Source organism: Acinonyx jubatus, chromosome A3, assembly GCF_027475565.1.
Source record: "Acinonyx jubatus isolate Ajub_Pintada_27869175 chromosome A3, VMU_Ajub_asm_v1.0, whole genome shotgun sequence".
Lineage (NCBI taxonomy): Eukaryota > Metazoa > Chordata > Mammalia > Carnivora > Felidae > Acinonyx > Acinonyx jubatus.
Window position 1 is genome coordinate 118,095,722 of NC_069388.1, and position 26,408 is coordinate 118,122,129.

The 26,408-nt window shown below is 51.9% G+C and overlaps 1 protein-coding gene and 1 long non-coding RNA gene across 2 annotated transcripts in view; one reads left to right on the forward strand and one right to left on the reverse strand.

Annotated features, from left to right (window-relative positions):
- The window catches only part of DNMT3A (DNA methyltransferase 3 alpha), a 100,848-nt gene that overhangs the window by 53,883 nt on the left and 20,557 nt on the right, over positions 1 to 26,408 (forward strand). Inside the window, exons 4-6 of the mRNA XM_027033331.2 lie at positions 1,050 to 1,320; positions 7,487 to 7,530; positions 7,985 to 8,131. Coding sequence (XP_026889132.1) covers positions 1,050 to 1,320; positions 7,487 to 7,530; positions 7,985 to 8,131 — 462 coding nt within the window. The remainder of the gene's footprint in view (positions 1 to 1,049; positions 1,321 to 7,486; positions 7,531 to 7,984; positions 8,132 to 26,408) is intronic.
- Positions 13,816 to 22,474, reverse strand: LOC113592448 (uncharacterized). The gene is made up of 3 exons (XR_003412321.2): positions 21,375 to 22,474; positions 15,538 to 15,640; positions 13,816 to 14,226 (listed from the first exon to the last, which is right to left on the reverse strand). It is a non-coding gene; the product is annotated as an uncharacterized LOC113592448 (long non-coding RNA).

Genomic DNA, 26,408 nt, shown 5'->3' on the forward strand with positions numbered 1-26,408 from the left:
GTTCCATCCACATAGTTGCAAATGGCAAGATTTCATTCTTTTTGATTGCCGAGTAATAGTCCATTGTGTGTGTGTGTGTGTGTGTGTGTGTGTGTGTGTGTGTGTGTGTATACTACATCTTCTTTATCCATTCACCATTGATGGACATTTGGGCTCTTTCCATACTGTGGCTATTGTTAATAGTGCTGCTATAGACATGGGGGTGCATGTGTCCCTTCAAAACAGCACACCTGTATCCCGTGGATAAATGCCTAGTAGTGCAATTGCTGGGTCGTAGAGTAGTTCTAGTTTTAGTTTTTTGAGGAACCTCCATCCTGTTTTCCAGAGTGGCAGCATCAGCTTGCATTCTCACGTTTATGTATTTATTTTAATTTTTTTTTAACGTTTATTTATTTTTGAGACAGAGAGAGACAGAGCATGAACGCGGGAGGGTCAGAGAGAGAGGGAGACACAGAATCTGAAACAGGCTCCAGGCTCCGAGCTGTCAGCACAGAGCCAGACGTGGGGCCCGAACTCATGGACCGTGAGATCATGACCTGAGCCGAAGTCGGACGCTTAACCGACTGAGGCACCCAGGCGCCCCTTATGTATTTATTTTAATGAGGCTCTAGGTCCAATGCAAAGCTTGAACTCACAACCCTGAGATCAAGAGTCGCGGGCTCTGCTGACTGAGGCAGCCAGGCGCCCCAGAACATTTGTTTCTAACAGCGGGCCTCAGCATCGGCTTGGAAGCCCTATGTCACCTCAGGGAACGGGGGGTGGTGGCCAGGGTGGCTTGGGCAGTGAAACCAGCCTGGCATACCTACCAGGATTCTTCTCCTGCTTCTGAAGCTGGAGTGCACAAGCCCCTTGACCTCAGGGAGTCAGGCCCACGAATCCCTTGACACTGAGAGCAAAATCGTGAGTGTCTCTGCTGGTACGGATGCTTACGTGAACACAGTTTTCTGGACAAAGGGGACATCACTCACCAGAATTTCCAGAGGGGTTAGTGATCTAAGAGAGACAAGACCGCTGGTCTAATCCTCTCCTCCTGTTTCTTCATCTTCCAGGTGGAAAGCAGTGACACGCCGAAGGACTCCGCAGTGACCTCCAAGTCCCCGTCCATGGCCCAGGACTCAGGCCCCTCAGAGCTGTTACCCAATGGGGACTTGGAGAAGCGGAGTGATCCTCAGCCTGAGGAGGGGAGCCCCGCTGGAGGGCAGAAGGGCGGAGCCCCAGCAGAGGGAGAGGGTGCGGCTGAGACCCCACCTGAAGCCTCCAGAGCTGTGGAAAATGGCTGCTGCACCCCCAAGGATGGCCGAGGAGCCCCCGCAGAAGAGAGTAAGTCTTGGGCACAAGGGGCAGCCTCTCTGGGCTCCGCAGGATTCCCCCGAGGGTTAGAGACTTGGGGCCAGCAGGTCCGGTCCGGGGAGGCATGGGAGCTGAAGGTCGGTGGGCTTGCCAAGGCTGTGCCCTGGAGGCGGCTGGCTGCGTGCAGCCTGCATACGTGTTGTATTTGGCCCATGTAGTGTTTTAAACATCTAAAAAATATTAGTTGCCAGTATTTAAAAATCAAGAAATTTCACATAAAAATCTGGAGTTTTGGCTTCTCGTGAAGAAAAAAAAAAAAAGCCAGATCTGGAAGCAGTGGGTTTGCAGAATGCTAACAGTTGTGGGACTGGGGTGATGGCTGTCCCCCCACCCCGCCCCCTACCCCTTCGTAGGCTGGGTGTGCACCTCAGTTTCCCTCAGCCCTCACCTGGCGCGCAGCTCTCAGGGATGGTTGTGTCTGTAGCCTCTGGGCTCTTCAGAGCAGTGGATACCCTTGTAGGTGTTAAAAGCCCAGTTAGTCTTCCCCAGCACAGATGTCCTGAACCCACCACAGTTCAGCTGACCCCGCTAAAATGTGGTTGTGACTGAGCGGGGTGGGGGAGGGGCGGATGGGGTGGTCAGGGCGCTGCCCGGCCCAGGCCCCTTTCTCCCTGGACTTTTTGGCCTCTCCCTGGAGTCCTGGAAAGTTGCCTACTTTTCTCTTTCAGGTTAAGCCAGTGATTTCAGGGCCAAGCGAGCTGTAAACATGTTGGTAATGAGGACAACTAGCATTTGTACAGGGTTCACAGTTTACAGAGCGCTTTCTCATATATTATCACATTTGATCCTCCCAGGGCCCTGCCAGGTTGGTTTGCATATGTGCATTTTAAATTCAAAACGTCTTCTTTCCAAGTGTGTATGATGGAATGAGTAAATTGATTAATTGGCATCGCTTATTTTGCATGGATCCAAACCCAATATTCATGCAAGATTGAGCGCATTTCCAGAAAAGAGAGTTCCAAATTTATTAAAAAATATCTTTCATTCATTTATTATTCAACTAATACTTTGATGTTCCCATTATGTGCAGAGCGCTTTCTAGGGCACTCTGTATTTGTTGTTTTAGTCCTCCAAACAGTCTTCCGGAGGTATTATTATCCCCATTTTAAAGCAGGAAAAACTTGCCACTTAGTGAGAGGAAGTGACTTGCTCAGGGACCCTGAGCCTGTAAGTGGTAGATCCAGGATTCATTCCGTCTTGGTCTCTGGCTTCAAAGTCGGTGTGCCCTTCCACTGTCCCCTTTTATTCTGCAATGGGGCTCGGGGTGGGCTGGCCCAGAACTGTCCAGGGCTCCTGCCCTCACGCAAGTGCCTCATGGGATATGTCCCGACACTTGGCAGGATTGTTCAAGGGGCCTGAGTGAGGGGGAACTGAGGAGGAAAGGGAGAAGACACCATCCCTCCCGTTAAAGAGACCAGGTGTTCCAGAGCAGAACCTGGGAGCCCATCAGCCCTGCCCACCAAATGTGCCACTTCCCGTGGGTACGTCTTGGCTGACTCCCAGATTCCTGGGATCTCACCACGACTGGCACTAAGCTGCTGTGCAAGGTCAGGGCAGGTCCTTCCTGCCCAGTGGGGTGGAGCCAGAGCTCTAAAGCCGCTCTTAACCCTTAAGGGTTTGCTTTCAGTTTGGGATTTCCCTGTCTCCATTTCTGTTTGTTCTCAGGAGTTCCTTCTTGAGTCGGTCAATAGGCGTTTGTTAAACACCTATTTGGTGTGTGTGTGTGTGTGTGTGTGTGTGTGTGTGTGTGTGTGTGTGTGTCAGGATCTGGGGAAACCATCATGAACAAAAACCTGGTTCTTGCCTTCAAGGACCTCACAGTCAGCTGGAGAGACAGACATGAAAGAGAAATTCACACTTAAAAGCTTGTGATTAGGGGCGCCTGGCTGGCTCAGTCAGTAGAGCATGCTGGAGTTCAAGCCCCATGTTGGGCATGGAGCCTACTTAAAATAAAAGTTTTTTTTAAGTTTAAAAAAGAGAAAAGCTTGTGATTATACAGGGAGATGTGTTCTCTAAGAGAAAATAAGCATGGTTCTGTAAGGAACGGTGACCAAGGAACCTCAGCCGGTCTGGCCTGTTACACAGAAGCTGAAGGATGAGTGGGGGCTCACCACGTGAGGGGTGGTGCAGGATGAGGGGAAAAAAGGTACACAGGCTCCCAGGTAGGAGGGAGCAGGGCACCCAGAGACCTGATAGAAACCAGCAGGGCTGCAGTGGAGAGGGCAAGGGAGAAGGGTGTGAGATGAGAGCAGAGCCGACAGGGCCTGGGCAGGTCTTTGAGGACACCTTCGGGGCTGGGGGGGGGTGGGGTGACACGGTCTGCTTTGTGTTTTGAAAAAAAAAATCACTTTGCGCTCTGGATCCTGGAATGGAACAGAGGGGTTGGGAAGCAGGGTTAGGACGCTGCTGCAGGCGTTGAGGGCGGGGGAAGGTGGCTGTGACGAGTGAGGTGGCAGCAGAGATGGAGAGAAACAGACAAGCCCCATAACACCAGGGGAAAGGGGAGAGAGGGTGTCGAGGTGACTCCTGGGTTTGGGATCTTCACACATCAGGCGGACCTTCCTCAGAGTCTCAGTGCTGAGTGTGGCAGGCAAACACTCCGGGCCTCCCCGACCGCCCAGCTACGGCCTCAGAGCGCTCCTGTGTGCTGCAGCTATCCAGGAGGGGGAGATACTGGCCGCGCTCAGAGCTGGTAGGACCCCTGAAGGCCACTGTGCATTGCCCGGATGCTGAGACCCGTGAGGTGCTACTTGGAGGCATGGGCAGCGGTCTGTCAGGCCAGCAGTCAGCCACACAGAACACATACTCAGCTGCTTAGTTCCAAGGAGGAAGGAGACTAAGGCCCCAGGGGAGGAAGTGAGTTAGCCATGGTCTCCCTTCTATTTCCCTCATTCCAGATCTCTTGGGGGGGGGGGGAGGGGCATCCATCCCCTCTGGAACCCCTTCCGTTAGCTCTTATACAGGTAAGACAGAAGACTTTAGGGCAGCGTTCTTGTGCACATAGGTGCCCCAGATCCTGATAGTACAGCCAGGAGAAAGAAGGAAGAACAGGGGAGATGATGAGTAATCAGGACAAGAGCCACCTGGATAGGCAGGTGGTGGCCTTGGGACCGCTCCTGCATTCCTAGCATTAATGCCGCCATGATTATAATAGAAACGACGGTAATATGGCTTTCTTTTACTGAGTATTGACTATGCGTTGAGTGTCCTATATCCTCACTACTCAAAGTGGCCCATGGACCAGCTCTGTCACCTCGGCAGTTAGAAATGCAGAATCCTAGGCCCCACCCTAGACCTGTGGGATCAAAATCTACATTTCAAAGAGATCCTGATTTCGATGCATATTCAAGTTTAAGAAGCCCTGCTTTTTATGTATTCTCTTGTTTCATCTTTGTGATCACGTGAGGAAGACTCTTATTGTCCCCATTTTTCAGCTGGGGAGACTGAGAGTTCGGAAAGGTTAAGTTACTTACCCAAGATTGCACAACTAGTACAGGACCAGATCAGGGTCAGCACAAAGCCCCTCTCTGAACACTCACTATTGGACTAGTGTCTGCCCTCTGAGGCAAGCCTGGCCTTAGCCTTGTCATTGAGATTTGGGTTCCTTTTCAAGGGAATTTGGGGTGGCCCTCAGCTGGGTATAGGCTTAGACAGACAGGTAAGTGTTGGAAACATCCTGGCCTCTCCTGCCCCCAGGACCTAAGATACTCTAGGGTCATGTCTGAGTCTGCCAGGGCCACCCCGGGAGGCATGCAGCCACCTGGCCCGCCTGTGACCCTGGGTCTGGGCCAGGAGCAGATGGACCGCAGAGGGAGTGTTGAGAGAGCAGCTGACCCTCCTTGACTCAGGACAAGTGCGGCATTCTGAGACAGCCCAGTTTGTTGTTTTGCTGGGCCAGGCTGGAAAGTGTGTGTGTGATATCACTCAGTGGGCATGTGCAGAATCTGTCAGGGAGAAAATTCCAGAAAGAAGCCAGTTGGAAACTGCACGAGGAAAAGCAATTCTGTTTGGGGGAGCATGGGGGCCAGGGAATGGGGAAGGGGAGAACCTGAAGGTGGTACAGGGTAAAGTGAGCTGGCTTGGGGTTCAGGAGCCCCGATATCTGATTTCGGCCCTGGCAGTAAGTCACTCCACACCCACCCAGCCACCCACCCCCCAGCCTCAGTTTCCTTATTGGCAAAATCTAGGGACTGGACAGGTGCTCCAGCATCTCTACAGTCCCCTTCAGCCCTGATTTTCTTTCATTCTAATAAATGTATGATTCCCCATAATGAGATGCCATGGAGGGACCCCCATAGGAAAAGCTTGAAAGGTCCAAGGGACCCTGGGTCGTAGCCTGGTCCGAGGGCAGGCTCCCCCTTCTGGCAGCCCAAAGCCTTGCTGGGAGAAGGTGCAGGTCTGAGAGGCGGGGGACCCCCGGGGGCGGGAGGGGCACCCTGCTCCAGGGAGAAAAGTCCGGGAGCTGGCCGTGCTGAGCGGAAGCTCAGAGGAAGAGACAGAAAGCCACGGGTGAGACACACTTAAAAAGCCTGTCGTGTAAAGCGTTAGCTAGCACCCCCGTTCCCACTGCGCACACCCACGACAGACACTCCTGCTTCCTCCCATGCCCCCTCCCCCACCCAGGCAGCCAGCTCAGCACTGTCCCTGTCGCATGCCGGCACGTGGTGCGGTGCCCGCAGCCAGGGCCCTTGTGGGCGCTGCCCCTGCCTCCCCTCCCCTGGGCTCTGGGGGCGCTGTAACCCCGGACTGCCCCTGCCCCAGGGGCACACACAAAGAGCCCCAGGTCTTCTCTAGCGAGAGAGAGGGAAAGAAACTTCCTCTCCGGGGGCCAAAGAGGCCTTCAATGCTGTGTCTGGTTTCCGCTTCAGAGCCAAAAAATGAAGTAGGGGCTGTTTTTTCCGTTTTGGGCTCCCCCACCCCAACTACCGTGAACCAGCCTTAGTGACCTTCCTGCTTTGGGCCCAAGCTCAGTACTCTTAGCTTCAGAGAACCGAGTTCAGGGGCCCAGGTGAGAAGGGGCTCACTTGCCCACCCCCACCTGCAGGAAGCTCTGGAAGGCATAATTAACCCAACCCCGCCGCCAGATTGCCAGGTGTGTGCAGGGCCCGGGAAGGGCATCTGGGTGAGGACCCCGAGAGGACCAGGATAGGAGCACAGGATATTCTGGAGGAGTGTGGCTGTCCTCCTGCTTGGGGCCCAGAGAGGGACAGGGAGAGGGTGAGACTCCCCTATAGACAGAACTTCTGGGGCTTCTGCTAAGGGGGTGGGGGGCTTCCAGGAAATGGCATCTGGGCCCAGTGAAGGAGCCACAGGGTAGAGGAGCAGGGAATGCCTTGGGGACAGAGGTCCAAATGAACGTTCAATGAACACCTACTATATGCCAAGCCCTGCCCCAGGCACTCAATGTTGCCAATCACCTAAAGATATTAGAACAGTTCTCTATCTTAATGCAGTGAGGAAACAGGCTAGGAGAGGTTACAGAGGTCACACAGAAACAGCTGGAATCCAAGTCTACTAGAATAAAGGCTTAGCTCAGGGACCTGAGAAGGGGGGTGGGGGGGAGAATGGAGTACAGAGGCAGATATCGATAACAGAACCACAATATTGAGAATTGCAGAAGGACCTTAGAAATCATCTCCAGCATCATTATTTTCCAGATGAGGAAACCGAGTCTCAGAGACAAAGTTGCTTCACCAGAGTCTTGCTCCAGTGGCTCTGTACCCACTGCCCCCCAGGGTATCTTTGCCTGACTCCATACAGGGAAGAGAACAGCTCCCTTCCAGGGTAGGGGGAGGCTGTCTGGCCCCTCCTCTGGGGGAGAGAGCTGTTTCTAGACGACCCCTTTTGTGTGCCCAAGACAGTGTCTGTGGGCCAGAAACAGTGGCCCTGGCTTTTCTATTGTTCCTTCGGATTTGGGCCTCCAACCCCGCACCAGTCCCTTCTCTGCTCTAGGCCCTGCTCTGAGTCCTTGGGGCCAACACCGTGCCTAGCACGCGGTGGGCCAGCAGGTTTGACACACGAACAACTGAACGGCTGGAGGACCCCGTCTCTGTGGCAGGGACCCCAGGCACAAGGTGGGGCCTCTGAGCCACTCCTGTAACTCTGCGACAGTCCCTTTGTTCTTCCCTCTCCACAGGCAAAGAACAGAAGGAGACCAACATCGAATCCATGAAAATGGAGGCAAGTGTTTTCCTCAACCCCCAGGGGCTCTGTGGATCCTGGTTCTAGGAGAAGAAAGCCACCTCTCTGACCAACTGTGGCCAGTGTGTGTGAGGGGAATCCTGAGGTGGCCCTGCCCCCTTCTTTACCTGTCCCCCATGTTAGGAGGAAAGGAAATGGGTGCGGAGGTTAGCAGTCCCCCAACGAGGCAGCCAGCTGGTCCCGCTCTGAGACCAAGCACCTCCCCTCGTGGTTCACGTCCACGTGCCCCGTTACCCCACGGCTCACTCCTCCAGCCCAAACAGGGGCTTTCCCAGCACTTGCAGGGTCGGCATCTCTGGCCAGGAGTCAGAGCTCCTGTGTTGTGTTCGAGGTGAGTGCCTCCTCAGTTTCCCCTTAGGAGGAAGAAACCTTGCAGTGGGACTGTCGGTGCCCATCTTAATGCCAGTCTGTCTCTGTCGTCTCTCTGTCCTAGGGCTCCCGGGGCCGGCTGCGGGGTGGCTTGGGCTGGGAGTCCAGCCTCCGCCAGCGGCCCATGCCGCGGCTCACCTTCCAGGCGGGGGACCCCTACTACATCAGCAAGCGCAAGCGGGACGAGTGGCTGGCACGCTGGAAAAGGGAGGTGAGGTGCCTTCTGGCCTGGGCCCCAGCCCGTCCCCCAGCATTGGAAAACCAGAAGTTAGCTTCAGCCGCCTTCCGGAGCTGTTGTCGGCCCCTGGCTGAGCCTCAGTTTCCCCTTCAGGTTAACCTCTTGCACTTACAGGGAACCGCTCAATTAGTAGGCAGTGACTGGTTTCTTTGTCCGTTCGACACATGTTTCTTGATCGCTTACTGTGTACCAGGTAGCGTTCTAGGCTCCGTGCCTATATAATTCTTGGCCTCGTGCAGCTGACATTCTGATGGAGGAGATAGAACAAATAAAGACAGAAACGTAAAGAAGGGGCTGAAGTAGAGGATAACAGAGGCCTGCTTTAGGTGGGGGTGGTCACAGGAGGCTTCTTGGAGGAGGTGGCATTTAAGTTGAGACCTAAAGGAAGAGGAGAGCTGGCTCTCATCGGGTCGCTCCTTGGTCTTTCAGTCTCCACTGCCTCAACGCCTCTTGCTGCTAAATCCCTCTACTAGCTAGCTTCCACCCCTCACCCCACGACCCCCGCGCAAGGTGTCTGGTGAGGAGCGGAGTGGGGTAGTGTTCTAAGAAGAGGAAACACACAAGCAAGGCGCTTTGTTTGGCAAAGTGAGAGACCGGTATGCCCAGTGTGAAACAAGCAAGGGAGGAAGTGGGGCTGGACGAGGCTGGGAGGTCGGCAGGGGTCCAACCACATGGAGCTTTGCAGCTCCTGGCCAGAAGCTGGTATAGTTCTGAGGACATTGAAGGTTTCTATGCAGAGGAATGATCTGATGTGGATTAAAGGGGCAGCAGTGGACACATCAGGATGTATTTTGGAGATAGAATCAGTAGGGCTTGCTGATGGAGGGGAGAGGTGGGGGAGGGGAGGACATGGGGGCACTCCGGGACAACTCCCAGGGGTCTCACCTGAATACCAGTGATGGTTGGGCCATGTCCTCACATGGGGATGGCTAGCGGAGGGGCAGGTTTGAGACCGGCGGGAATTCTGACTTCAGTCTGAGATGTGGAGGTGCCTGGAGCCTGGGGGGCAGGGAGGTCTGGGCTCCAGATGCAAAGGTGAGAGGGTGTTAAGAGCAGAAGCTAGTGTTTAAGTCCAGGGAAGCTGATGAGCTCACCCAGGGACAGGGAGAGAGAAGAGACAAAGTCCCAGGATCGCAGCCACAAAACCCCACTATTTATGGGCCGTGTAGAGAGCAAGACTGGCAGGCTGCAGGGACTGACGAGGGGCTTGGGGGGTAGCCGAGGGGAGAAGAGCCATGACTCAGAAAGGAGAAGGCTTTCCCGAGAGCGTTTGCCTAGCCCTGTGGAAGGTGAATTCACTGAGACATGCTCATTGCATCTGACGCCCTGGAGTTGGCCAGCGACTTTTCTTAGAGCAGCTTCCGTGGGGGGTGGAAGCCAGCCCATGGAAGGCTGCAGCCGAGAGAGGAGGTGAGGAGACTGCAAGACCAGGGAGGCTCCAGTCTATGAAGCCTGATTTGTGGGGCTGCTCTCCTTCCTGTCTGATTAGTAGAGAGAAGGCTGTTGACCTCTGGCACCAGGATTGGAGCAGAAATGCCTTGAATTGCCACCATCTGGGACATGGCCTACAAAGAAAGGCCTTATCCCGTTTACATTGTGTGAGAGCTTGCTCTAGAAGAGGTTCAGAACAGGTAGGGGTTTGGCTACTTGATTGTTTCCAGTTCCTTCGGGATCCAGGAAGGCAGAAATTTCTCTCCGGGAAGAGCCTGGAAAAGGGGCAGCCTGTCTGAGGTCTGGGAGAGGAGAGAAGCACTTGACCCTGAGCACGCAGTGTGGTCTTTGGACTGGAAATTTCAGGAACTTGGGCTGTTTTTGCCATCTGGTCAGGTGCCCACCAATCAGTTCCCTGGGGCCAGCAGAGGGGGGCTTTGCTTTTTTCTGCTCTCCCTTAGCCCTGGGGCCAGAAGCTTGGACACGATGACTTTTAGGCCTGGTAAATCTATAAACTCTGTGGTCCTCAAACTGTGCTCCTTTGAAGAAGCAGTATGGGGGCCTGCCCTCAGTTGCAATAGAAAAGGGGATCTTTTCTCAACTTGCAGGAAACATTAAGATAATAGGTGTATTTTCTCCTAATTTTAAGTGTTCCACTAAAATTTCAAGACTTTATCATGGACGTCTTATAGTATACGCAAAAGCGGAGAGAGTGATGTGCCGAACCCCCATGTACCTATCACCCAGCTTCAACCATCATCAAAAGCTTTTCTAGTAAATCTTAAACCTTTGGCCTCTGCTTCCCCACCCCCAGCCAACAAAGGCAATCAATGAGCATTTACAGAAACACGTACAAAGTTGAATTAATTTAAAATGTTTGAGGTATGTGCCCCAAAAGTATATCCGTCGGGCTCCTGGCTGGCTCAGTTAATAGCGTACCTGACTCTTGATCTTGGGGTATTGAGTTCAAGCTCTACATTGGGCATAGAGCTTAGTTAAAAAAAAAAAAAAAAAAAAAGTTAAAAAAAATGTATTTCTTCTGCCAGTACAACTGTTCCTCATTCATATTCTATAACTAAAGATGTCATAAAGCCTTCCGTGATTTCCAGTACAGGTGTTAGAACTGCTGATCTCCTCATTCTCAAACTAGGGGGCTGGGGCCGCACTTAAGCGCTGGCTACAAGCTCAGGCCCCCTTCGGGCTTCCTACTGCCCGCTGAGGCCTGGCCACAGCACCACCCCTGCCCCCCTTGGGCTCGGCCAGGGAGCTAGGAGAGAGCTAGCTGTGGGCAATAAGAATGTTGGGGAAACACAGGTAGCTCTCAAGAGTGCCAGGTTCCCTTCAGACTAAAGGGTAGTAACTGTCACCAGCAGGCCTGTCTTCCGAGTGGCTTCCCAGGGGTAAAGAAACCCTTCCTCCGCTTGCGGCCTCATCCTCGTTCTCTGGCGTCCGACCCTTTCTTCCGACACTGCCTCGCTAGGCCTTCCTGACCTTGGCCCTGGGATCCTTCCCCGTTTCCTCCAGTGGCATCTGCTTGGCATTCTCCTCTGTCCCTTAACTATGGCATCCCCAGATCTCTGCCCGCCCCTGCCTCCTGCCAGTTTTGATCCACTTACCCCTTATGTGCTCTCCTAGATCCTACTAGGTGCCCTCCTAAAACCACAGTTCCAGCTGTTTCCCAGGCAGTGTCACTTGAAGGCCCAGCCGGCTCTTCCCAACCTCAGAAGGTGACACCTGCTCTTTAAAACTTCCCACAGGGCACCATTTTTGAGCTACCAGAACCCTCCATGTCTCAGCACTGTATGAGATATTGGGGGTACCAGAAGCCTAGAAGATTCCTAGTTACCCCAAGATAGGACAAGGGTTTAGGGCACCTCGGGAAGAGCATCACCCAAAGGGCTTAGAGCGGTTCTGCCTGGATAATCCATGCATCAGCAAGAGGTGGCTTTTGGCTTCTAAAGAATGGACTAGAATTTAGGGAAGGGGAAAAAGGGCATTGCAGAAGGAGGGATACGGCATATGCAGAGGTTCCAGGCACCAGGCAACATGGCCTTTTCAGGATCAGGAACGGAAGTTGGTGAAGAAACACAGGATGTAGGGCTTGAGGACTGTGTGTCTTGTTTTGGGGCTCCCACCAGACCCCAGTCTGCACCTGCCCCTTCGCCGGTCCACATGCCCCAACCTGTGGGGCCTGCTTCCCTCAAAATACTCCTCTATCAATCCCGTTACTGACTGAGGTTTACTCTTTCCTTTTCCATCTGAGATTACCTACCTCCCCAGGCTTTCCTCTACCTCCAATTTTTTTTTTTAAATAAGGCTTAGAATATCACAAAATGAAAGAAATTTAAAATAAGCGGGTGAGGAAAATGAGACATGTGCTCCTTCCCTGAGACTGAGGTGGGAATTCTGGCTGAAGGTGGGAAGCTGTCTGTCATTTTCTGTCTGTCCTATCACATAGTCACTTCCTTACTAATCCTTTCAAGGGTTAAGCTCCGCTTGAATCCTGACTGGGCCCTGCTATACAACCTACAATGGCTCCCCATTGTCTCCCTCATCTGTGCTAGAAATGCCCTGGCTGTTTCTCAAGGCATCATCTCTCACTGGGACCTCACAATCACCCCACCCCGTTTCACTGCCACTCTCTAAGAGGAAGGCCCTCTAAGAAGGACCAGTCCCCCTTTAGATTTTGCTGTGCCCCTTCTTTCTTCCCTTTGTCCCCGCTGTGCTTTCCTTTCTATGCTCTGCAGGACTGAGTCCACAAGGCTCTCTAGGATTTCTCCAGTTCACACTGACCTCCTCCCTTCTCTGCACCCCATCGCCCTTACTGCTAATGTTTTTGGATGAAGCACTCAGTTATATTTTGTAGGGTACTTTTCACTATTTCTCGTGTGTTAATCCTGTCTTCCCCCATCATGCCCAGCCTGATATTGGATAAGAATAGGCTCAATATATACCTGCTGGTTGGCCAAGCAGTTGAGACATTGGTGAATGTGGGACACCTCAGGGAGCTCAGGCCCTTGGATTTCTGCCTTGAGGCCCCAACCCCTTGGTTTCCATATGGTTTCTCGGAGGTGCCGACAGGTGTACCTGGAGAACAGCATGGGGCAGGAGGACCCGTGTGATTAGGCTCCCACGGGTAAGGTGGTGCCCTGATTCTTCTGCACTCCATGCTCCCGCTATTTCTGCCGGGCCTCCGCTGTGCTGGAGCCGATGAGAACCTTCCCTGCCCTGGCGGAGCTGGCCCAGGCCCTGGCAGCAGGGAGGGCAGAGGTGAGGCATTCCTCCTCCCAGAGGAGGGCAAGTCCTAGCTCCTCTTTCTAATGATTAACAGAACGCAGTGACCCAGGGGAGTATGGTGGGTTTAGGAAGGTCTTCCCACATGTGTCACTTCATTGGATGTCACCACCGTGAGGCAGAAGAGGTGCAGAGGGCTGCTCAAGCAGCGGGGACCATCATCTGGCCAGAGGGGCTGAGGACTCCCACGGTTCCAGTTTGTGTGGTTTCAGGACTCCCTTGTAGCTGCGTGATGAAGAGTAATCTCTTCACCCCGGCCCGATTCTAAATTATGTCAAGGCAAGGACACCATGTCCTGCTGATCTAGGATCTGGTCTCTTTCCTGGCTCCCATCCTGAAGGGAGGGACCCATGCACCTTTACACTTATTAGATGCTTAATACATATTCAATAGTGATGATAACAAATAATCTGTGGTTCACATCGAGACCTCCCCTCTCCCGCCTATATCAGGCAGTTCCCCATCCCCTCCCCCTGGGCCCCCCAACAGGTGGCAAAGCTTTTATGTTCCTGAAGGGAAGGGTGCCTTTGGAGGGGAGTTCGAATGCCACCTGGCCACTTATGGGATGTGGGACCTTAGGCGTCACTTTTAACCTCACCAGGCTGAGAGCCCTTGGTTGTAGCTGGCCTTGGATGTGCCCCGAGCTCCTGGGTGTATCTCGTATGCACGAGAGCGGCTCTTGCCCGGCTTGCTTTCCGCCTCTCCCCAACCCGAGCTGGGTAGATGCAGGCACTCTGGGCACCTCTGTCCCCAGGGGTGGCACTCAGGGGAGACTGGGGAAAGGTTTGCTGAATGAGTCAACAATTCTAATCTCAGAACTGGTGTGGGTTAATAAAATAATCCTTAACATTTAAAGCTCCTAGGGCAGGGCTAGCGTATAACAGGAGCTTGATACTTTTCTAAATGATTTTAAATGACATAAGTATTACACAAATGCATTCTTGTCGCGAAAAACTCATCCCTCCCCCGTGATTCTAATTCCTCCAGCAGAGGTGCTTGGTGTTGTGAGTTTGGTGTATATACGACATGATTTTTTCTATCCATCTCTGTGTGTATAAATATATAATTTTACTTCACAGTTGCTTTTGTTTCTCTTCCTTTTTTACATAGATGGAACCACATTGTAGTTTTGTTTTACAGCTTGGTTTTTCACTTACAATAAGTCTCAACAATCTCGCCACGTAATCACTGTTCTATCCCAGCATATGGATTGCCACGATTTTACTCAACCGTTTTCTGAGTGGCGGGCATTTGTGTTGTTTATAGTATCTTACTACATACGCGTTGCAGCAGCGAACATCCTTGGTCATGCCTCTTTGTGCATCTGTGTTCCTTTAAGACACCTAGAAAGAGGAATGCTAGGTCAAAGGGAATGTGTGTTTTGCATTTTATCGAACCTGCCAAACTGCCTTCCAAAAAGGGCAGTGCCATTTGTGTGCCCATAAACAGGGTATGAGAAGACTTCCACCTTTGCCAACATCAATATTTTGCTAATCTAATGGGTGGGAAAAAAAACGGTATCTTGTTATGATTTTAATTGGCATTTCCCAGATAATAAGTGAGGCTGGACCTCTTTTCATATGGTTATTGGCCATTTGTGCTGCTGCTTCTGTGAGCTGAGCAAATGTTGCTTCCTCTTGCTTTATAACCCTGCAGTCTCAACAGACTGTGCTTCCTGTCCGTCCTGGGAAGAAACAGCCTGTGAATGTCGAGAGGGTCATCTCCTGCTGTGCTATATTCCATTTAATAAGCAATCACTAAGCGCCTACTAAGTAGGGGGCCATTGTGCTTGGGGCTTTAGGAATAAGGAGATGAATTAGGTGTGATTCCCCTGGGCTCTAGTGCTGGAGACTTGAGAAGTGGCTACGCTAGTAGACCATTAAGGACTAAAATCAAATTATTAGCCAGCTACGTGGATAGCAGTTTTAGGGTATTCTGACCGGCAGGCATCCCTCTCTTATCCACCATTCGTAAATGCATGACAACCTGAACTTTTGCAGGATGGCCTCAAAAATAACATCTCCTTCAAGGAGGTGATGCCATTTGGGGCAAGCATGACAAGTATGTACTTTACCAAAAGGCTGAACAGGTTTTTAAAGGTATTCCTGTGACAGCCTATAATCAGAGTGACTTCCAGGGCTGGCTGTGAAATTGTCATCATAGAGGCTCCCACTGTCTCCTGAGGGGATGGGCTGTTTGCACACCGGAGTGTTCACTTTATCAGGGGGCACAGAGAATAGCTCTTAGAACAACCCTCACTTTTTAGTGATGAGAAAACAAATGGCGGCGGGTGGGGGGGGGGGTGGGCGTGGTGGTGGTGGTTGTGGGCGGGGTCTAGCGGCTGGCCGAGGCCGCGGAACTAGGCAAGAGGGGTTGGACTTTACTGAGCACCTACTTTGTACCAGGCACTGTGCCAGGAGCATTCACTTTCACCATAGAACTAAGATACGGTATGTTCCAGTGGCCCAGCTTACGTCACGAATCCAAGCCTAAGTTTATGCACTTACGGGAACCACAGGTCAAACTTAACATACACCAATCACAATCGTCCAGCTCAGCTTTCGTTGGCACACCTTACCCTAGAAAATAGGACCTGCTAGCCTTATAAGGAAATTCCCCACTTCCTAGCCAATCATGTCTTGTTTCCGTGTTACCTCTTCTAAGAGTCTATCAAAGTCGCTACCTGCCAGAATCCCTCGGGAAGAGTACTCCATTGCTTGTTAGGCACTGTACTCTCCGATCCTTGGATTCTTCTCCCTGGAACAAAGGACATCAAACGCATTACTGAATTGTATTGTTTTTGTCATTTGACAGATATATTATGTGCAGTTGCTATAAGAACTATCTTTATCCCTATCTTACTCCTAGGAAACTAAGATTCCCCTAGATAAGGAGGTGAGAACCACGTGGATATGCTTGTAGAGTGTTCCCAGGGGCAAAACCCATCCCATGCTGCTTCTGTTTTGCACCCAAATGACTCACCTAGAACAGAATCTTCCTGGTTTGCTGATGGCTTCTCCTGAGACTAAAGTATGGGGTTAAAAGAGAGGGATACTGGGGGCGCCTTAGTGGCTCAGTTGGTTAAAAGTCTGACTTCTGCTCAGGCCATGATCTCAAAGTTTGTGAGTTCCAGCCCTGCGCTGGGCTCTGTGCTGACAGGGCGGAGCCTGCTTGGGATACTCTCTCTCTCCCTCTCTCTCTGCCCCTCCCCCAGTTGTTCTGTCTCTCTCTCCCTCTCTCAAAACAATAAGCTTTAAAAAAAAGAAAAAAGGAAAAGAATCATACCACATTTAAAAACAAGAGAGAGATAGGATAGAGTTGGCCCAGCCCTACCCCCCACCCCCTGCCCCAGCTGCCGCCTCCACTCCCCACCTCCTGGGCTGCCTGAGCCAGGTTTGGGTCCTTTAGGCCCTCGGGACTGCCCCCGCCCCCGCTCCACTCACTTGGTCCTGAGCCCCTCCTTGAATCGCTGTTTTCTCATGAAGGTACCTTTGACATTGTGAGATTGGATTAAAACAATGTTGGAATGAGATTCACGAGGCTTGGGATTCAGGAGGCTTGGTTTCCGGGCTCAGCCTCTGCCCCTGATCTATTTGAGAAGATCTTTCTCCTCTCTGCACTTCAGTTTCCTCATTTGTAATGTGACAGAAATAGACTCAGCTGACCCCAGAGATTCTAAAAGTTTATAATTTGTGGGGAGGAGGGCTCGAGTCATGACCTGTAGCACCTTTGTCTCCTGTACTACCTTGTACATGAATTCTAAATTAAATATCTGAGCGTGTTCTCAGACCTTACATACACGCCTCTTCTAGAAACACATATATAAAGTATCCCGACAAGGATTCTTAATAAAGACTTTCGTAATATTTACGTGTTTGGTGCTAGAACCTAGTTTTCCTTTCCTCTTCACTACTCTTGACTCGGTGCTCATCTTCAGACACTAGGCCCAGGCTAGGGAGAGGCTTGAGTTCATACAAAAAAGGCCATGTTGCAAAGTACACCCCTCCACCCCCGCCAGGTGACACATCTTCCTAGGGCATTTCCTTAGCTTGGGAATTCACATTCCAGCTTCTGGCTTTGGTGGCCCTCTACCTAGATCTGCCCAGGATTGCTAGTTTTCTTTTCATTAATCACTGATTCATTCATTCATTCATTCATTCATTCATTCATTCAAAGAACCGTCGAACCTTAACTGAGCTTTAAGATAACACCACATGTGTCTGCGGAGCTACTGCATTCCGACATTTTCTAGACACTACGGAAACAAATTGCAAGGAAAGTCAGAATCCCGGCCTGGGATGCCTCCTTCCCCTGGGAGACGTAGGCAGGTAGGTGAGTACCTTGTGCAACCCAGTACGGCCATTTTAGGACTAGGAGCAAACAGGCCATGGGAGCACTAACTAGCCTGAGGACCTCGGGGAAGGCTTGCCAAAGAAGGGACAGCACGCAGCCCTCCCCTGGAACCAGCAGTCTGCCTGACAGGGATGGCGGGGGAAGGGCGTTGAGTGGGATCTTAAGGTAGGTGCCGAGAAATCCTCCGGGAGTTTGGGGTCTGGAGCACCTCCAGATGGCTTGCATATTTAGTCCCAACTTTGAGAAGCGCTCTTATAGCACCTTCTATGAGGCAGACAAAGGAGAAGATATAACAGTGATGTTCTCTCTGCTTTGCTTTAAAGACCAGACCATTTGTCCTGGAGGCCCCAGGGATGTTGAAGCACAGGGTGGCCGGCTGGACTGTGTGACCCTATTAAGGAGCCAATAACTCTAGATGAAAGAATTAATGGACTTGAATTCAGTTCTTACCAAACATGGAGGAGACGCATGGGCACAGCTCCCGTCCCAGGGACATGTGGCTAGTGGAGAAGGCTGGAGCGTTCACTGTGAACCTCGGTGTCGGGTAGAGCGTGGGGCTTGTTCTGTGCTCCCGGTACCAAGAGTCTGGTGAGCACAGTGGAGGGCAAGAGCACTTTTCCAGGGAATTTCCAGGAAGCTTCCTGGTGGAGGCCTCCTTTGGGAATTCTAGTAGGGATAAATGAGGAAAGAACCACTGAGGGGGCAAAGAGAAGGAGCCGTGAAGCTTCTGGGTTGTTCAGGGAACAGCAAGAGATCTGGTAACTAAGGTGTGAGAGTCGGGGAGGAAGCGTTAGGACTAGACTACAAAGGAAGATGGTCAGATCCGCAAAGGCCTTCCTGTCACGGTCAGGAACTGCTTCATTGTGCAGCAGAGAGCAGGAGTGTGAGAGAGGTGGCCGTGGCTTTTAGGAAGGTAACCCTGGCAGCATGGCAAGGGAGTCCAGAGCAGAGGAGTCGAGAAGCAGGACGAGTTAGGAGGGCGTTCGGCTGGGCTTTGACCGAGGGTCCAGGTAACAAGAGGCGGACACGAGAGACTTGATAGAATTGTCTCCCGTCGGAGGACAGGGAGAAACTGGCCTCGTATTTAGGGGCTGGGGGTGGTGGTCATTATCTGAGCTAGAGAATCCTGGAGGAAGAGCGGGTTTGGGACTGGAAGGTGGTCTGGGCTTTTGATTTTCTTAAGGATGTATTGTGATGAGCAGGAGCTTTTAATTTTAATAAGGTCCAATTTATCCTTTTCTTCCCCCCATTTTATTGGTTAGCATGTGTGTGTATCTCTAAGAATTCTCTGCCCACCCCAAGGTCATGAAAATATGTTCCCTTAGGAGAGGGTGAGTTCGGTGTTGGACAAGCTGGTTTTGAGAAGCCGGCAGGGCGGCTGTGCACTGGGAGAGGTGTAGCAGGCAGCTCTGAAGGTGGGTCCGGAACCAGACTCTGGAATCACTGCCGTGGAGGGCACGTGCTGCAGAGCTGGGAGGGAAGAGCCGGAAGCAGGGAGAGCAGCCTGTTGGAGACCAGGATAAGGAGGGGTGGGGACTTGGAGCTTCTGGGAACAGCTGGTGCCCAGGACTACTACGAGGGCTTCGGAATCCGAAGGAGTTCTGGAGCCCATTAGAGAACCAAGAAAGCCCCCTCTTTCACCAGGCTGTGGAGCCCTTTCTAATCTCTGTGAAGCATCTGGCCATCCTGGTCCTCCGCCTCTCAGTTTATCCTCTCCCTGACAAACATGTCGTGTGTGTGTGTGTGTGTGTGTGTGTGTGTGTGTGTGTGTGTGTGTGTGTGATTTTACCAGTTTTCAGATCTGCCATTTTTTAATTACAACTCCTTATAGATGCCTTATGACTCTTCCCCTATTCCTCCTTAGTCTGTAAATGGTGAGCAGTATACATATTTAATTTTTCATTTCCAACTCGGAGGAATTAAACACCAATAGGGATGAAAGAGCTTAGTCTCCTGTATATTTGAATCTAGATGCTGTTTCAAGGGCAACTCTATGGGGCAAACAAAAACCAAAAACTGAGTTGGGCTTGCTTTATACATAACAAAGATGCCGTCAGCATTCAGTGTGTCTTAGAGGGCGGGTTGCTGTGATACTACGTCAGAATCATGTGGGCTGTGCATTCAAAAAAGGCGTGTTCCCAGGCCCCATTCAGAACCCAAGGAGGCACAATCTCTAGGGCGGTTCCTGAGAAAGCTGGTTTTCTAGCCAGCTCCCCAGACGATTCTGTGGCTTATGAAAGCTTGAGAACCACCAAGCTTTGGATGATTCCAAGTAAAGCAAATCTGGCACAGAAGAGATCCCCAAAAGGTGCATTTGTCATTTCACCTACCGCCCTATCAACCGCATGGGGTGGGGGGTGCTCTGTGCACGTTAGGATCACCTGGGAGTCTTGTTTTGTTTTAACCACCACCGCCTGGGCCCCTCCTCTGGATTTATTACATTTGGGATTTAGCGATGGGCCCTGGCCCACAGTGCTGCCAACGCTCTCCCAGGTGATTCTAATGTACAGCTGTTGCGTGAGACTCTCTGATCTTGGAATACTGAACTAGGAAAGAAGTTCGGGCTCTAAGGCAGGCAGAGCTAGGGAACCGTTTCCAAACATGGGTGGGGCGGGGGGAGAAGACCGGAAAGGACTTGGTACAGGAATTCAAATTTTCCCTTTGGGATGGAGATGGTAGGCGTTCCTGCTGTTTCCAGCTGTAGTTTACTGCAATGCCTGTCTGCCGGGCTCCTCCTGGGTCTTCTCTTTGGACTCTGAAACTTGAGAGGGTCTGCATGCCTGAATCTGAATGGTGGTCCCTGAGCCCCTCCCTTTGACCCCCAGAGCCTGGAGAAGGGATGGGGGAGGGGAGGGGAGGGGAGAGCAGCCCTGGCTGTTAGGGTTTACCAGGTTCCTTTTGACCCGTCTGTCCCAGGTATAAAATTAACACTTCTCTCTAGGGTCGGGTTTCTAAAGCAAAGTGAACATCGACAAGTCCTCAAGCAAACCTGTCATAGGGTTCTTTCCACCTCTCAAAATGTTGCACCCTCATGATTTCCTTTTTTTTTTTTTAAGTTTATTTTGAGAGAGAGGTGTGCGCGAGAGCATGAGCAGGGAAGGGGCAGTAAGAGAAAGAGAAAATCCCAGGCAGGCCCTACAGTGTCAGCACAGTGCCAGATGCGGGGCTTGAACTCATGAACCATGAGATCATGACCTGAGCCGAAACCAAGAGCGGACACTTAACCGACTGAGCCACCCAGGCGCCCCCCTCCTGACTTCCTTCGATCTTACCTGTACTAGTCAGCAGATATTTGTGGTCCTGTCAGACTGATTAGGAAATCAGGGTCCAAAGAGGCTAGGCACTTATTAAAGGTCTTGGCATCAGCTATGATCCCCTGCTCAGTCTGAGACCTCACATCCCGCTCCTTGATGTTGCCGTGGTAAGGTATGGGGACCAGCAGCACTGCCACCTGCACCCCTGCTCCCTGCCCAGATCCGCACTCCACTCACTCACAGGTGGAGCCCTGCACACCCAACAGCTCCGGGCTAGGGGCTGGGGAACTGATTCGCAGCGGGGAGCTGGCTTTGTGGGGGAAGCCTTCCCCTTACGGAGCAGACCTGGAGCGGTAGGGAAGGAGAAGGCAGATGGGTGTAGTGAGGAAGGAGGTAGCAGCTGAAGCTCCAGAAGCCTCAGGGCTGCTCTGGCGAGTTGGGGCTCCCAGGCACACAGCATTGGGGGCGTGTAGCAGTGACTGCAGAGATTGAGGGGGCTGGGGAGGAGGGGAGGCTGCCTGGGAATGTGGCAGAAGAGATGAGGTGAGGGGTCGGCCAGGAGGTGCCTCCCAGGCTCAGAAGAATGCATCTGAGTGCATGGATGGCACGCAGGAGGGGGGGGGGGGGCGGAACTGGGACTCCTTCTCCCTCATAGATAGGCAGGCGCCATGCCGGTGCCTCACACCCCTGCCCCTCTATCTGCCGGGGAGTCGATACAACTGCAGACACCCCTAAAGATCTGGCCGCTCCTGTCTGAGAAAGCTGGGAGGCTGTGCCCACTCCTGGCATACCCTCTGTCATCCTCCCGTTGCTGCCTTTACTGATTTCCGTCTCCTCTGACTTCCCTCAGCACATGGAGACAGCATCCCTACCACATAATTTACCAGCTAATTGCATGCTGTCTTGCATGAGGGCTGTGGTTCCATGAGCGGTGGGTCTTGGGCACACAATTAGGCTGAGTAACAGAAGGGCGGAGGCCTGTCTCCCCCACCTCCGCAGTGTGCTCCCCCGGCCCAGCTACTGCAGGTGCTCAGAACTCCCGTGCTCCCGGATTACCGGTGTCTGGGTGTGTTCCAGGCGGGCTCCGAGGTCGGCTCCGGGGTACAGCCCGGCCTCCCTGTGGGTTCTGGGACCGGCGAGGGGGATGGGGCGCCCCTGCCCCTCCGGCATTTGCCTGAATACTGCTGCACCTCTCCTGGGCCCAAGTTTGGGAGGATGGCACAGAGCCCAACCAGGCCAGCGCACTGCAGGTTGCCATGGCGACCCTTTTGGTTTCCTTCCGAAGGAGGATAGTTTCTTTCAGCGCAGATCATCTGCCTGGGCCGCCACCCTTCTGTACACTCTGGGAACCAGACGGCCCAACCCCGCTACCTCTGCCTTGTGCCACAGGGGATAGCTTGTCGAGAGAGGCTCGGTCCTAAATCACAATCCAGTATCGGACAATTGCATGTTCTGGCTTGAAGGGGAGGAGAGAAAGGCCCAGGACACACGGCCTCCCTGAGGCCTCCCCTCTGACGCTTGCACTGAGGGAGCTTCCCTCCGTATCTCCTTCCACCTACCCCTCCTGCTCCAGACCGCTTCCTCTCCCGTTACTGGCTCTGACCCTTTGGGTGGGCTCAGTTCCTGCAGGTTTCGGTTTCCTCGTTTGTAACAAGGACAGCCAGGGCCTTTAGTGGTTTCCACACCTGGCGAGAATCAGAATTACCTAGGGAGGTTTTAGCAGATTCCTGGGCCCTGCCCCAAGCCTGCTGATCTCCACAAGAGGGCCCAAGAATCTGTATTTTTAAAAACCTTGGGTGATCCTAATACAATTAAACCCAACCGATTTGGGGATTCTCCTAGCAAGATGATCTGTGGGGCTCTTGTGGGAAGAAAAGGAAGGCCTGCCCTGTGCTGAGGACTGACTGGCCTTTCTGGGTTCCCAGGAGCTTCTGAAGAGCCCCTTGCAGGTTACTCTTGTCAGGAAGCGGGTGTTTCCTGGTCATGCTGGCTAAGCCAAGACCAGGCCCCCACCTTTCCCCCACAGGAGAAGCCCGGGGAGAGAGAATGACAGGAAAGGGGGGGGGGGGTGTTGCCATAACAACCAGCTCTAGGCAGAGGCCTCCCTTCCAGGGGCTGGTACTTCACCCCAGTAATGGTGGTTTCCATGGAGATGGGTTACTGAGGGACAGGGGGAGCATTTGCCCCACTTAGAGCATTAGTCAGGAGCTGCCAGGAGGCTGAACATCTCTAGGTGGGAGCCTTGGACCCCTGTCAACTTCAAGCCCCCCCCCCCCCCCCCCCCCCACCGCAACTATGGCCTCTGCTCTCCAGGTGCTGGTCTGACACTCTCCCTGCTTAGTTGCTCTCTCTGTGACTGGTCTCCCTAGCAACAAGTCCTGCTAACTCCTTGCTGTTGGCTCCGTGGCTATTTTTAGCTTCACTGCCAGCAGCCCAGTCCTGGTCATTTGCTTGCAACCTCCATATGGATTGCAGGGGAACAGGCAAACAAAGATTCCCGGCCTCTGGTGGGGGGGGGCAGACCTGGACCTCTTAGCACCTATTAAGAATTTTGCTATGGACAGAATCTGTCCCTAACTGGGAACTTTGGCAGTGGATTCTGGATGAGGCTCCTGAGACAATGTTGAATTCAGTTCAGCAAACACTATCTAAATCCTCTTCAATGTGCAAGAAGCTCGAGTCCACACTGCTTCCATATGAAGCCGAATAACGTCCAGTCTCTGCCCTCTAGGAATTTTTAATTTGTGGAGGAGAAAGATGAGTGAGTGCACGATCGCCTTAGTATGGGCAAATATTGGCAGGTGCTAAGAGGATTACAAGGTGCTATGGGAGTACCTCGGAGTGGGGGCAGGGCAGTTTTTCAGTAGGGAAAGGTAAGGGGGAGGGGCCAGAGTACCACTGTCCAACAGAACTTTATGCAATGATAAAACTGTTCTAAGATCTGTGCTGTCCAATATAATAGCCGCAGCCACAGGTGGCTCTTGGACACTTGGAATGTGACCAATGCAACTGAGGAAAAGAACTTTTATTTTTATTTAATTTTTAATTTATTAAAAACATTGTTTTTGTTTATTTTTGAGAGAGAGAGAGAGACAGAGACAGAGACAGAGGGCGAGAAGGGGAGGGGCAGAGAGAGGCGGAGACACAGAATCCAAAGCAGGTTCCAGGCTCTGAGCTGTCAGCATAGAGCCCGACACAGGGCTCGAACCCATGAACTGTGAGATCATGAGCTGAAGTCGGACGCTCAACCGCCTGAGCCACCGAGGTGCCCCTAATTTTAATTAATTTAAATAGCACATGCAGTGAGTGGCTACCCTATTGGACAGTTCAGGTCTAGAGAAACTTTGATGGTGGAGATAACTGATGAACTGGAAGGATAGATAGGATTTGGGCTGGTGGGAGTTGAAGGGGAGGAGCAAGGAACAGCATGAGCAAAGGCACAGAGGCAGGAAAGGGCATATTTCGGGAATAGCAAGTGGGTGGGCTGAGTGGGCTGCGTGACATAAGCGCTATACAGCTTGTGGGGGCCTTGAATGCCATGCAGAGGGTTGACTGTAATCAGCAGGTAGTCAGAGGCTTTTGAGCTACAGGTAGGAGAAGGGCAGGATCGGAACAGACATCCATTTTGATCTCACGGCCTTTTGTGCAGACCAGGTCTCCTTGGGATGGCTGCGAGTGCTTTTGTGGCAGAGTATATACAGTGCTTCCTCAATATGTGGCTTTGCAGATGGCTTCATAGGGATCATGGCTTCTCTGGCTTTGAGTAAACGGACTTGTGGTTAAATGTCCTGTTTGATGGCAGCAACATGACCTCCCCCTGTCCTGCTGGCACCGGATTTCATGTCCGAGCGTACCGCAGAACACTGAACTTTGAGTTAAAACCAGCCCAGCAGGCCTGGCGTCCCCACCTTGACCCGTGGGAATTACTGCTCTTTACTGGTGGATCGTGGCCCTCGTGCCTCATCTCAGGTCTGTGAGCTGGAGAGTCAGGTTAATGGCACGTCTTGTGATCATGTTCTTCAGAAACACAGGAGAGCGACACATAGCAGAATGCTGAGATTTATAACAGGATGTGTCCTTGCCACACAGATCCTAGCACTTGTCCTGCTGTTTTCTGGCAACTTACTGGCATCGGAGTCGCTGGAAAATATAATTAAAATGAGAAGTTTGCTCGATGAGTGCAGGATCAGGGCGAAGAGTCAGGTGTCCTTAAGAGGTGTTTCATCAGGCCTGTTGAATCACTGCTTTCTGCCTGTCAAACAGGAAACGGCCCTCTCTTTCAAGTTACCCTCTCTTTTGGGCCATCCTGGATACTTCCTCTCCAACACTTCTTTTAGGCTCTTGACATCCACTAGATCTTTTCATCCAGCAGTTCCCCCTTTCAACATACTTTCTAACGTTTCCAAAAACCTGGCTGGTTTTATGTGACACTCCTATTTCAGGTTTATGATCTTTATTGCAATCAAAAGACCTATCTCAGGGCTCAGTTGGAAGAGCCTGCGACTGTTGATCTCAGGGTCATGAGTTCGAGCCCCACATTGGGACTACTGATCTCAGGGTCATGAGTTCGAGCCCCACATTGGGTATAGAGATTACTTAAGTAAATAAGCTTAAAAAAAAAAAAAAAAAAAAAAAAGACCTATCTCAGTAACCAGCCTGGGAAGGTTCCTTTGGAAGGTCAAGGACATACATGACCTGAGGATCCTTGAAGGCTGCCCTGTTTTTTTCCCGCTAAAGTCACCTCGTGTCCTAGATTTGAGGCCTCTTCTGTTTTGGGGCCCGTCTCTGCCCACTGAGCACCAAGAGCACATGAATCTCTGAGTGACTCATACATACAGAAGGGGGGAAACTTTCCTGTCCACATAGCTACAAGAGGGGGACGGTGCTCTAGGTTGGTGAGGGGACAACTTTGAGTTGGGTCTTTCTTATGCTTAAGTTGGGAGCTGGGTGGAAGAGGTTAAGGTTTGGGCTTAATTTTAAAGGATGAGAACAAAGAAGTTTGGCAGTTGGAGGGAAAGGCTACTTGATTAAGTGGGCCAAGAGAAAGTGAAACTGATGGTCCTTGTCCGAGGTGACACTTTGAATCCTGGCTGCATGCACCAGGGATCGTTACTTACTGTCTGAAGAAGTCCCAAGGCCACAGAGTGTATAGTCTAAAGTGTTTAACCTCGTATTAGTGGAAAAGGAGATGCCATGGATGAGATCTAGAGTTTTTAATTTATTTTAATTTATTTTATTTTTTATTTTTTTTAAATGTTTATTTATTTTTGAGACAGAGAGAGACAGAGCACGAAAGGGGGAGGAACAGAGAGAGAGAGGGAGACACAGAATCCGAAGCAGGCTCCAGGCTCTGAGCTGTCAGCACAGAGCCTGATGCGGGGCTCGAACTCACGGGCCGCGAGATCACGACCTGAACCGAAGTCGGACGCTTAACCGACTGAGCCTCCCAGGCGCCCCAAGATCTAGAGTTTTTTAAAAAAGAGCTGGCCAAACCAGATCAGAAATTTCATTTTGAGAGGAGGCCTGGGAGGGGAGGTCTAAAGTGGCCTGTTTACAGGCCCTGGATGCCCAGGAGGCATCAGAGAAGAAGCTCATCCAGAAAGGATTCCAGCAGGCAAGAAGCACAAATTCAGGGCTTCTGGTCTCTGCTTGGGGATCGCCTGAAAAACTGTTCCAGATCCCTCGACTGGGTTGAAAGATGGGTTGGAACAGAACAGCCTGACTCCTTCTCCTTGCTGTATGGATGGATTCTGAGTCTCAGTCAGGGTTGGGAGAGCAAAGTGTGAACTCCCCAAGTATTATTTGGAGAAAGCTCTCTGATTTGGAGTCTTCCTCCCTCTTCAGGGCTGGCTTGCTCTGATGGCCCTCAGAAGGGTGCCGAGCCCCAGGAGGGATGGTGGGCTGTCCTTCACAGCACC